At 38.2% G+C, this 13,141-nt stretch overlaps 1 protein-coding gene across 2 annotated transcripts in view; it reads right to left on the bottom strand.

Annotated features, from left to right (window-relative positions):
- Positions 1 to 13,141, bottom strand: part of NME7 (NME/NM23 family member 7) — a 184,551-nt gene that overhangs the window by 50,567 nt on the left and 120,843 nt on the right. For both annotated transcript variants that reach the window (XM_037506532.2, XM_054693494.1), the window contains exon 11: positions 12,711 to 12,818. In XM_037506532.2, the coding sequence (XP_037362429.1) occupies positions 12,711 to 12,818 (108 nt within the window). The remainder of the gene's footprint in view (positions 1 to 12,710; positions 12,819 to 13,141) is intronic.

The raw sequence follows: 13,141 nt of genomic DNA, 5'->3' as shown, positions 1-13,141 counted from the left end.
ATTTATTCCAATACCATATAGTTTTTTTTTATGTTTTTTTTTTGTTTTTTTTTATTAGATAATAAATTTTATTGTTATATTCCCCATACAATTGCAGCTCCCCCATTCTGACCAAAATCCCTCCCCTCCCGCCCCTGCCCCCCTAAAAGTGTCTCTGGTTCATAGTTTTTTGTTGATTTTGATTTTCACTTTCTTATAGTTATTCATTTTCCTGGTCCCTTATTTAAGTTTTCTAGATTCCTGCTATGAGTGAGACCATCCGGTATTTTTCTTTTTCTTTTTGGCTTATTTCGCTGACCATGATCCCTTCCAGCGCCATCCATGTTGCTGCAAATTGCATATGTTTATCTTTTTTGAATGCTGAGTAATATTCCATGGTATATATGTACCACATCTTCTTGATCCAGTCAACGATTTTTGGGCATTTGGGTTGTTTCCAAAGCTTAGCTATTGTAAACAGTGCTGCTATAAACATAGGGGTGCAGGTGTTCTTTGGAATTGATGTTTCTGTGTCCTTTGGGTAAATACCTAGGAGTGGAATTGCTGGATCATATGGAAGCTCTATGTTTAGTAGGTCCAGAAATCTCCACACAGCTTTCCACAGTGGTTGGACCAGTTTGCACTCCCACCAACAGTGCAGAAGAGTTCCTTTTTCTCCACACCCTCGCCAACATTTGTTGTTGCTAGTTTTTTTAATATGTGCCATTCTCACTGGTGTAAGATGGTATCTCATGGTAGTTTTGATTTGCATTTCCCTGATGACAAGTGATGTTGAACATTTTTTCATATGCCTGTTGGCCATTTGCATTTCTTCTTCAGAGAAGTTTCTTTTTAGCTCTTCTGCCCATTTTTTGACTGGATTATTTTCTTTGTTGTTGTTGAGTCTCATCAGCTCTTTGCAGATTTTTGTGATCAGTCCTTTATCATTAGTGTTGGGTGCAAAAATGTTCTCCCAGTTGGTGGGGTTTCTCTTTGTTTTTGTTATTGTCTCTTTTGCTGTGCAGAAGCTCTTTAATTTGATGTAGTCCCAGCTGTTTATCTTCGCCTTCACTATCACTGCTTTGGGTGATGTGTCTGTAAAGATGTCTTTGATGTGCAAATAACGTAGTGTTTCGCCTATATTTCCTTCTATATATTTTATGGTTTTAGGTCTTATGTCTAATTCTTTAATCCATTTTGAGTTGATTTTTGTGTATGGTGTGAGGTAGTGGTCAAGCTTCATTCTTTTGCATGTAGCGACCCAGTTTTCCCAGCACCATTTACTGAACAAACTTTCTTTGCTCCAATGCATAGTCTTTGCTCCTTTGTCAAAGATTAGTTGACCATAAATCTGTGGGTTTATTTCTGGATTTTCTATTCGATTCCATTGGTCTGTATGTCTGTTCTTGTTCCAATACCATGCAGTTTTGATGATTATGGCTTTGTAGTATAGTTTGAAGTCTGGGAGTGTGATGCCTCCATTCCCTTCTTTTTTTTTTCAGGAGAGCTTTGGCTATTCGGGGTTTTTTGTGATTCCATATGAATTTCATCAATAATTGTTCTATTTCTTTGAAGAATGACATTGAAATTTTGATTGGAATAGCATTGAATCTGTATATTGCTTTTGGAAGGATGGCCATTTTAATAATGTTTATTCTTCCAATCCATGAGCAGGGGATATCTCTCCATTTCTTTGTGTCTTCTTCTATTTCTTTTAACAGTGTTTTATAGTTTTCTTTGTATAGGTCCTTTACCTCTTTTGTTAGATTTATTCCCAAATATTTGATTTTTTTTGTTTCAATAACGAAAGGGATGGTTTTTTTGATTTCTTCTTCTTCAGATTTATTGTTTGTGTATAGGAAGGCTACTGACTTTTGCGTGTTGATTTTGTATCCTGCCACTTTACTGAACTGATTGATGAGTTGAATTAGCTTTTCTGTGGAGTTTTTGGGGTTCTCTATGTATAATATCATATCGTCTGCAAATAGTGATAGTTTGACTTCTTCTTTTCCTATTTGGATTCCTTGGATGTCTTTCTCTTGTCTTATTGCCCTGGCTAGGACTTCCAGTATTATATTGAAAAGCAGTGGTGAGAGTGGACATCCTTGTCTTGTTCCAGATCTTAATGGAATTGCTTTCAGCTTTTCACCATTGAGAATGATACTGGCTGTTGGCTTGTCATAGATGGCCTTTATGATGTTAAGGTATGTTCCTTGTATCCCAAGAATTTCAAGGGCTTTTATCATGAATGGGTGTTGCACTTTGTCGAAAGCTTTCTCAGCATCTATTGATATTATCATATGGTTTTTATATTTCTTTTTGTTGATGTGTTGGATAACGTTGATTGATTTTCGGATGTTAAACCATCCTTGTGTCCCTGGAATGAATCCTACTTGGTCGTGGTGAATTATCTTATGGATACATTGTTGGATTCTGATGGCTAAAATTTTATTGAGGATTTTTGCATCAGTGTTCATTAGGGAGATTGGCCTGTAGTTTTCCTTTTTTGTGTTGTCCTTGTTCGGTTTTGGTATTAGTGTAATGTTGGCTTCATAGAACGTGTTTGGTATTGTCCCTTCCTTCTCAATTTTTTGGAAGAGTTTGTGAAGGATAGGCACTAATTCGTCTCTGAATGTTTGGTAGAATTCATTTGTAAATCCATCAGGTCCTGGGCTTTTGTTTTTGGGGAGGTTTTTGATTACCCATTTCAATTTCGCTAATTGTAATTGGTCTGTTTAGGTGTTCTATTTCTTCTTTATCTAGCTTTGGGTGATTGTAGAGTTGTAGGAATTTGTCCATCTTCTCTAGATTGTTAAACTTGTTTCCATATAACTGTTCATAGTAGTTACTGATTATTCTTTTGATTTCTGCTGTGTCCGTTGTGATTTCTCCTCTTTCATTGATGATCCTGTTTATTTGTGCTTTCTCCCTTTTTTCCTTTGTGAGCCTGGCTAGGGGTTTGTCTATTTTATTGATTTTTTCAAAGAACCAGCTCTTGGTTTCATTGATCTTTTGGATTGTTTTTTTAGTTTCAATTTCATTTATTTCTGCTTTGGTTTTATTATTTCTTTTCTTCTACTGGTTTTGGGATTTTTTGTTGTTCTTTTTCTAGATCTTTGAGCTTCGAGATTAGGTTGTTTCTTTGAGTTCTTTCTTGTTTCTTGATGTGAGCTTCTATTGCTATATATTTTCCTCTTATTACTGCTTTTGCTGCATCCCATACATTTAGGATATTGGTGTCCTCCTTGTCGTTCAATTCAAAAATTTTTTTAATTTCTTCTTTCATCTCCTCATTAGTCCAGTGGTCTTCCAGTAGTGTGGTTTTTAATCTCCATGAGGTAGGAAAGTTCCTTGCCTTCTTTTTATGGTTTATTTCTAGTTTGATGCCTTCATGGTCAGAAAAGATGGTTGATATGATTTCAATCTTGGTGTATCTGTTGATGTTTGTCTTGTGCCCCAGTATGTGATCGATCCTGGAGAATGATCCGTGTGCGCTTGAGAAAAATGTGTACTCCGTTTTTTTGGGGTTTAGTGTTCTATAGATGTCTGTTAAGCCCAATTGCTCTAGGTCCTTATTTAGAGCTTTGGTTTCTTTACTTATTTTTTGTCTTGTTGATCTATCCATGGTTGATAGTGGTGTGTTGAAGTCTCCCACTACGTATGTGTTTTCTCTGATGTCTGTTTTCAGAGAGGACAACAGTTGTCTGATATATTTTGGTGCTCTTTCGTTTGGTGAGTATATGTTAATGAGTGTTATTTCTTCTTGAAGTATTGTCCCCTTGATCATAATGTAGTGACCATTGGGGTCTCTTTTTATCTTTTTGAGTTTGAAATCTGTTTTATCTGATATAAGTATAGCTGTTCCTGCTTTCTTTTTTGGTCCATTTGCTTGTAGGATTGTTTTCCATCCTTTAACTTTGAGCCTATTTTTATCTTTTGTAGCTAAATGTGTTTCCTGGAGACAGCAAAAGGTTGGGTTTTGTTTCTTAATCCAGGCTGCAACTCTGTGTCTTTTTATTGAAGAGTTTAGTCCATTTACATTTAGAGTTAATATTGATATGTTAACATCTGTATTTGCCATTGTGTTTGTCTTTCCTTTGATTTTATTTATTTATTCTTTTAATAACTTTTTTTTTTTTTTGGCCTTCTTTCATTGTTATTCGTCCCTCTGAGGTTCTGGCTTTAGGACTCCTTGTAGTATTTTTTGGAGTGGGGGTTTAGTTGCAATGAAATTCCGGAGTTTCTGTTTGTCTGGGAAAGTCCATATTCTTTCTTCAAAGAGGAAGGAGAGCTTTGCGGGATAGAGTATTCTTGGTTGGCATCTGTTTTCTTGGAGTCTGTTGACTATGTCCCTCCACTCTCTCCTTGCCCGTAGTGTTTCTTCGGAGAAGTCTGATGTCAGCCTGATTGGCTTTCCTTTGAATGTGATCTGTTTCTTCCCTCTTGCCAGCTTCATTATTTTTTCCTTGTCCTGGATTCTTGGGAGCTTTACTATTATGTGTCTTGCTGTATTTTCCCTTTCATCGTGGAAGTTTGGTGTTCTTCTTGCTTCTTGTATATCAATTTTCAGCTCCTCCTTCACATTTGGGAAGTTCTCTTCAATTATCTCTTTGAATATTTTCTCTGTTCCTACTTCTCTCTCCTCTCCTTCTGGTATTCCTATAACTCTTATATTTCCTTTCCTCATGGAGTCAGATAGTTCCCGAAGTCTTTCTTCATTCTTTTTCCTTCGTACTTCTCTTTCCTTTTCTGTTTTGGTTCTTTTTATTTCTGTGTCTTCAAGAGTACTTATTCGTTCTTCCATTTCATCAATTCTGCTTTCATTGCTTTTCCCAGAATTCTTTAGTTCTTCCATTAATTCTTTGATCTCCTGCATTTCTTTTACTTCCCTCTTTAGGGACTCAATTTCATTCTTCTGATCGTTGATTATTTTTCCCTTATCATTGTTTTCCTTTATGACTTCTGTCAGTTTTTTAATCACGGCAATTTTAAATTCTCTTTCTGGAAGGCTCAGAAGTTCTTCCAAGTTACTGTCGTTGCCATCTGGGGGCTGGTTTTCTTTTTGTGGTGTGCTTTTTCTCTGGAGAGTTGCTAGGTTGCGTGTGGTTCTTCTCCTCCCTACTGTCTGTTTTCTAATTTGCCGTATGCGTTGGGACACTGTGTAGTTGGGACTGGCCGGCATCTTGGGTGGGCTTCTCTGCTCCCCCCTGGTTCCTCCAGGAGTCATCTGTCAGTTTCAAGCAGTCTTTACTGGAGAAAGGTCCCTGTTCTAAAATGCCGATGTGGGGACACACTCCCCTGTGCGCCTGGTCTGCCCCGGCAGTGGGTTCCTGCTCCCCCTCTGGGCTTGGACTGCAGGCCAGAGGGGGTCTGGCATGGGCGAACTTCCCCCGCTCACCTCTGGCTCCTGAGGAAGCCTTCTGCAGGTAGTCTTTACTGAAGAAATGTCCCTATTCTATAATGGTGATGTGGGACACACTCCCTGCGCGTCCGGTCTCAGGCACACTCTTCTGCGCGCTTGGTCTGCCCTGGCTGTGGGTGCTCGCTCTCCCTGTGGGCTCAGACTACTTGTTCGGAAGGGGCCCGGTGTGGGCTAACTCCCCAGCTGGCCACTAGCTCCTTCAGGAGCCTGTGCTGGCTTCAAGTCGCTAGGTGGCGCCAGAGATCTCTCCTGGAACCCTTGGGGAGCTGATTTTCCACCCCGTGGGACAGGGAGCAGAGCAGGGATGGTAGGGTACACCTCAACGGCTTTGGGGTGCTGTGTCTGCCTTGTGCCCCACCGTCGTGGGAAACCCACGCCCCTAATTTCGTGCCCCGGGTCTCAGTTCCAAAGCCCTCAGTTCCAGGACGCGGGCTGTAGCCCAGATCAGTGGCGCGGGAATGGCGCCTTTTGAATCCCGCTCCCCTGCCTGGGCGCCTGGTTCCTGCTCACTCTGGGAGGGCCTCCGCGCGTCTCCCGGCAAGCCTAGGTCGTCTCCCCGCAAGCCTAGGTCGCAGGCGCGGGGACCTGGGCAGCTGTGATCCGATCCGCGCAATCCGCGCCGCTTTCCCCGCGCAATCCCGCTCCGCGTCTGTTTTTCCGGTGCGCCGCTTTCCGCGCAGGCTTACCGGGCGGCCGGGGCTGTGTGCTGGTGCTGGTCTCCTCCTGGGCGGGGCTCTCTTCAATGGTGCCCGGAGCTCACCTCCGGGGCGGATCCTGCGGGGGTTCTCCGCAGCTCCCGTTCACAGGGTGTGGTGGCTGCAATAGTTCCTTTCCACTCACAGTCCCGCTTGCTGTGTCCTTTGTTCTTGTTGGCAGTTTTAGTTTGTTGTTTTCCTCCTCTCTGCCGGTCGGAGAGTGCCGCCTCTGTGGGTGGGGGAGGGGAGCAGGGTTCTGAGCTTCCCTACCTTCTGGTCCTCTTTTATGGCAACTTTCTTCTTCCGGTAGTTTGCTGGAGTCGTCCGTTTATCTTCCGTGTCCCGGTTCTCACTGGGACCTGCCGCTTTTCCTCCCTATTAACTTTTTTTAATGGGAGATCTTACTCGCAGCGTCTCCTCGCCGCCATGTTGCTCCGCCCCCTCCACCATATAGTTTTAAACATCATTGCTTTGTAACATGGTTTGGAGCCTTTTTTATTTCCATGTTATTTATTCTCCAATTTTTACTATTTCCTTCCTTTCACTGACTTTTGGGTTCATTTATTCTTCATTAACTAGATCTTTAAGGTGTAAGATTAGATTGAGATTTTTTCCAATTCTTGATGTATTCCTATAGTCATACTGTTACCTCTTAGTGCTGCTTTTATTGCTTCTCATAGGTTCTTATAGCTCATGTCTTCATTTTCATTTGTATCCAGGTACTTTTTATTTCCTTTAATTTCCTCATTTATTTCAGTATTCTCACTATCATAATGTTTAGTCTCTCTATATTTGAGGTATTTCCAGCTTTCTTTTTGTATTGATTTTGTTTTATACCATTGAGATCAGAAAAAATACTTGGTAGGATTTCTATTTTCATGAAATTGTTGATACTGGTTTTGAGACCCAACATGTAGCCTCTCCTCAGAAATGTTCCATGTGCACTTAAAAATAATGTATACTCAGAATTTTGTGAGTAGAGTCCTGTAAATGTCTATTAAGTCCACCTAATTCCTCCTTTAAGATGACTGTTTCCTTATTGATTCTTTGTGGTTGATCTGTCTAGTGATTTAAGTGGGGTGATGAAGTCCCCTACTACTAATGTGTTGCTTTCACTATCTCACTTTATATATATATATATCTATTAATAGGTGCTTTCTGTATTTTGATACTCCTTCATTGCATGTATATAAATGTGTGTTATATCTTCTTGATGGACTGATCCTTTAATCATTATGTAATGTCCATCCCTATCTCTTGTTACCTTTTTTTGCTGGAAGTTTATCTATATATGGCTATTCCTATTTTAGGATACCATTTCATTGTAGAATTATTTTCTAATCTTTTACTTTGAGCCTATGCTTCTCTTTGGAGTTTAGAGAAGAAGGTTGAATTTTGTTCTCTAGTCTGTTCAGCAACTCTGCCTTCTGATTAGTGAGTTCAGGCCACTGGCATTTAGGGAAATTCACATATATATATATTCCCATTTTTGCTTATTTGGGGAGGGGTGAGGGTTCAGTTTATCTCTTTTCTTTTAATCTCCTATCCTTTTCCCTTAAAGCTATCTTTTGTGTAATGTTTGGATTCCATTTTCTTATTTGTATTTTGTATTTTGGTTTGAGGTTAATATAGGGTTCTATGGGCCTCCCCTGGTGGCGCAGCAGTTGAGCGCTGGGCTGCGAAGCTGCCCGCAGCCTCTGCAGTGCCGGTTCGATCCCCGGCCACTGGCGAGGGTCCCACATGGCGCAACAGACCTCTCCTGCCCTGCCTGCTGCTCCCCTCAGCAGTGTGTTTCATCAGTCTGCCTGTTCTGTTCCTCACTCTAGCTCTGGTGAATTCTCTCACCCTCCCATGCTTCTGACTGTGCCCAGTGCTTATATAAATAAATAAATAAATAAATAAATAAATAAATAAATAAATAAATAAATAAATCTTTAAAAAAAAGATATAGAGAGTTCTATGCTTAAAACCTATTTTAATTTGAAAGGTAGTCTCAAGGCCTTCTAACAGTCCCCAGTTTTACTCTTCTAACCCTCATATTTTATGTTTTTAGTGTCTTGTTCCTTCTAAGTAGGTTTTCTTTTTGTTTTATATGAAGTCCCTTCAGTATTTCTTGCAAGGCTAGTCTAGTGGAGATGAATTCCTTTAACTGTTGTTTGCCTACAAAACTTTTTATTGCTCCTTCAATTCTGAATGATAGCCTAGCTAGGTAGAATATTCTCATTTAGAGTTTTTTTTCCTTTCAGTACCATGAAGATATCATGCTATTCCCTTCTGACCTGTATGTTTTATTACTTAGAAACTCTCTGATAGTTTTATGGGGATTTCCTTATGTGTGAGTCTTTGTTTTTCCCTTGCTGCATGTAGGATCTTTAACTATAATGCATCTGGTGTGTTTGGATTTTTTTGTTTGGATGCTTTGAGTTTCTGGATCTGGATGTCAGTTTCCTTCCCCAGTTTTGGGAAGTTCTATTACTTCTTCAAATAATATTTTTGTCCCTTTCTTTCTTCTCTTCTGAACAACTATGATGCAAATATTCTTCTTGATGTTGTCCTACACATCTCCTATGTTGTCTTCATTTTTCAAAATACTTTTTCTTTCTGCTGATCTTTCTTTGATGTCTCTGCTTCCCTATTTTCCAACACATTGATTCAGTCCTCTGTTTCATCAGGTCTACTGTTGAGCCCTTCTATTATTATTTTTATTCCCACTTTTGTTTTCCTTAGCTTTATAATGTCTGCTTATAACTTTTTCATATTTTTTTCTGTCCTTGTAGTTCCTATTTTGCTCAACCTTTTTTTCCTAATTTCAGTGAGTTGAAAGTTACTTTTAAGTCTTCTTCCCATAATTTATTTAATTCTATTGCATTAGAATTTTTTCTCAGTTTTGCCTTGATCTATCAATTGGGGTAAATTTCCTATCAGTTTTTTTTTTTTTTTCCCCTGGTACTCTGTCTTTATTTCTATAGATTGGGCTAAATAACTTTCCTTTCCAGTCATGATGCAATGATCTTACGTTAGAATTGAAGGTTGCTGGGAATTGGTTTGGGATGCAGGGCTTTCTGGTTTTGAATAGGATGAGACTATATCACCGATCAGAATGACTGAAGCTCAATAGTCAGTGCAGGGTAGTGGACCAAGAACCCAACCGACAGTGTAAATTCCAGGGAGGTATTGTAAAATGCCAACGGTGGAGGCCTCCCTGAATATTATATGCTTGAGCCTAGGAAGGGATCTGCAATTACACACAGCTTGAGTGAGATTTCACTGATAGAGTTTTCTCGGAAGCCTCAGACTGGAACTGGCCCCTGAGCTGCAGCCTAGCTTTCATCTCCACAGTTTTGCAAGCAAAGGTTTTTCCCTTGAGACTTAGAGAAGAACAGGGCAGCTGGGGGTGGAGGATGGGAGCACTGTGGGCCACAAGCAGGTACTGCAGGTGTTTGCAATCCTAGTAGAAGGCAGACTGCCCAGAAGTCTAGTGATCCCAGGCAGGCGAGGGGCAGGTATTTCACATGTCCACTGTAGCTGGCTGAAAATGGGCCCCTGGAGGTAGTTATGAGTCTGCTGCAGCACATTCCACAGAGAGTGTTCTCCCTAGGAAATGCATACTCACTCAGTTACTGTGGGTAAATGAGCCCTGGAAAGCCTGTGGAGCTAGGCTAGGGCAGGGTGTTTCTCAGGACCATTGGAACTAGCTGAAAGCAAGACCCTGGCAGTAGCTATGACCTCTGCCTGCTCCCAGTAAATTCCATAGATAGAGGAAACTAGTAATTCTTTCATTACTAGTTAACATAAAGTATTTCTCCACTAATACCCTTTTAAAGTGCAACCTTCAGTTCTTTATAGTTCATACCAACAGAGTATCAGGGAACACTACCAGTGAAATAAGATCCCAAAATATCTCAGATGGTAGATGCTGCCATTTACTATTATCAAAAAAGTGGCTATCTCACAATTAGTAGCATCCAAAGCAATCAGATTTCTATATTAAAGCTAAGGATCCTTGATCTCTAAAACTTATTGGGACCTCAATAAGGAGAGGAGAAATGTCATGTTTGATTTTCAAATCCTATGACAATGTCAATAAGTAAAATATACTCGATAATTGTTTGAAGTAAGAATAAGTAGATAAAACAATCAATGATGACAAAATATATCATGACAAAACTGAACCCTTGCTTCCTGAGTTCTAAACACAGGACAAAGTTACCTCACTAAGTACCACAAGAATAGAGTAAGAAGATACTTTATTACCCCACTCCCTCTTCTTGCCCTATATATGGGCTGCCTATAATTCCTGTGTGCCTAAAACAGGTCTGGTTTGTGCCCTTTGACCTAGTATCTTGTCTGATTGGTGCTGCCTTTCAAGTAGATCCTGTGTTGAGTAATAAATTTTATGATCACCCTACATCTAAGATATTCCTTTAATGTATAGCAAATCTAAGTGCAAAGTGCTTACCTGATCAGAGAGCTTGTCTTTATAAACAATTCTCAATTTCACTTTTAAACTCTATGAGCAGATTAACTCTTTTTGCCTTTAAGTGCTTTCATAATACTGTAGCATTTAAAACCAACTAACAATTGTAAATAGTTACTAAGAGAACATCACTTGTTATGTCAACATTGTTTTTCCCATATCAATGATAGTAAGTGACTTATGTATGGTCATATCAAGTTTGAATCATAAATCATATGAGAAGAGGTGGTAGGAGATTCCAATTCTGGTTTTTGATTAATTTTCTAAACCACAGAGTCAATTAGCAATTAAATATCCTGTGCAGTTAGGTTAAAAAGATTGTAATCATTTAGTAAATGGCTTTGTGAAATACATGCAGTAGTAATTTATTTCAAACTGTATGAATCACATACATACCTTGGATGATATTTTTTAATGGGCTTAAATTTCATGGATAATATCAGGAGTACATCAGTTTCACTGAACAACCATCTGTATTCAAACCTAGCCTAAGCTATCAGAAGGTAAAGGGACTATTTATAAAATAGGTAAAATTCTAAATAAATATTTAGTCTCTTGGGTAACTAAAAATGGAGTTTTTTACATTTTTACATTTCACAAATATGTCTAAATTTCATACTATGATGTAATATAGTTTGGATAAGATTTTAGCAAATTAACTCTTTGGATTATAGCAGAAATTTTTAATGGTGCTAATGCCATTATTCTCTATAGTAACAAAACCAAAAAACTGATGGGAATAAATTTAATAGACTATGTCTAAGATTATATATAGACACATACTCACTCTACTGTTTGCATAAAAGGAGAGGCACAACATATATTGCACTGGACTCACCTTTATTGGCAAATCATCCCCACATAAACATAAAATCAGTCAGGGTCCTATTTACATCTTGTGGGGGGTGGGATAAAGAATTTGCAGGGGTTAGGATAAATTCAGGCAGTGTTCTTTTGAGGGTATGAATTTAAGAGAATAATCAAAAAAACTTTAAAAAGTATAAACTACAATAATAAAAATAGTATTCTGCTGGCACCAACCAAGGTAATAAAATTGAAAGTTCAGAAACAGGAACACAGGTGTATGTAAGCATCCAATAAACGAGAAAGAACTTGAAAAGCCTTAACAAGAAACATTGTGACAGCTGACCAGAGCCATACCTCTTACGATATGTCAAATTCCAGCTGGATTGAACACTTCAAAGCAAGAAATAGAAATAAAATATTTGGGGAAGGCTAGTCTATGACTTCAAAGGTAGAATTTTTAAAAAGGAGACCAATAAATTTGACAAAATATAAAGACAAACATACTAATTTTTTCATATCATTTTCCATCATTTATACTATAATCACTTCAATTTATCATATCTTAATTTCATTTAGTTTCTTTTGACATGCAAAAAAATCTAGACTGTAAGAGGTTAAAATATATTTCTTTTATTTTTGGTCTAGAAATAATTTTCTTGAACACCAAATGAAACTTATTTTCACTTATATTTTCTTAGAATTTTTTTCATTGTTCATTATTTATATAAATGACACTGGTAGAATATCAAAATATGATTTTGTCATTTATTAGCTATTTGCTATGAGGACATTACTTAACCCTGAACTCAATTTCATTTTCCCAAAAACAAAATCAGACATAATAATACCAATCTATTAGAGATGCCATGGAGAATAAAAGAAATAATTTTTACAAAGCATTTATCAAGGTAAAAACAAAAACAAAAACTTAATAAATGGTAGTTATTACTTTTAATGCTATCACGTTGCCTACTGGACTAAATTTCAGTGGTGTATTTTCATGACTAGAAAGTTATGATCATAGTGGTTTTTTTACCGGATTTTAAAACCAATTTCACATAATTTAATTAATGCTATAGCTTTCCATTTTTAAAGTACTTTTAGACCATAATATATGCCAATCAGAAATACATATTGATTCTTTGAGGACTACCTAGTTATACAGCATCCTACAATGTGGTCTTTTAAAGTTGCAGTCTAAAATCTGAAGTTATCAGATAGATATGTAACAATGTGATCCAAGAATATTGAAGTCCCTTACACACCAGCACTGATGAGATTACTTATGGGCTTAAAATATAAATAGGATGCTTACTCTTCTTTCTCTTACCTCTAGTATACCGTCCTCTGGCAGATCAGTACAGTGAACAGCATTCTGGATCTTAGTTTTACCAAAGATTGCTCTGAGGGTCCCAGGGCGCAAATGTCGGGCAATTTCCTATTGAATATATATTCACATATAGATTAAAGTCAGTTATCTAGTGTTAATCAGAAAAACACCAGCTATCTGAAACATGTTTAGGAAATAACAGTTATATATTGATGGTACAGATTTTTTTCCCCTGAACATGAATATATGAAAACTTTGAGCAGTGCAAATTTTCAGTTCACTCATAAGGTCTTTTCTGTGGCCCCATGCAAAGTCCACTGAAATCTATGTCAGAGTGCAACAATAATCACTGCTCTGTTTATTCATAGATTATGAGAATCATACAAAGTATGAACCCAGTTGATTATGGTGAGAGACAATAGAAATACTAA

Source organism: Talpa occidentalis, unplaced genomic scaffold (genome assembly GCF_014898055.3).
Source record: "Talpa occidentalis isolate TD23 unplaced genomic scaffold, MPIMG_talOcc4v2.1 talOcc4.12, whole genome shotgun sequence".
In the NCBI taxonomy this organism is placed as follows: Eukaryota; Metazoa; Chordata; class Mammalia; order Eulipotyphla; family Talpidae; genus Talpa; species Talpa occidentalis.
Note: the sequence above shows the minus strand (reverse complement) of the source record. Positions and strands in the feature narration are given on the sequence as shown.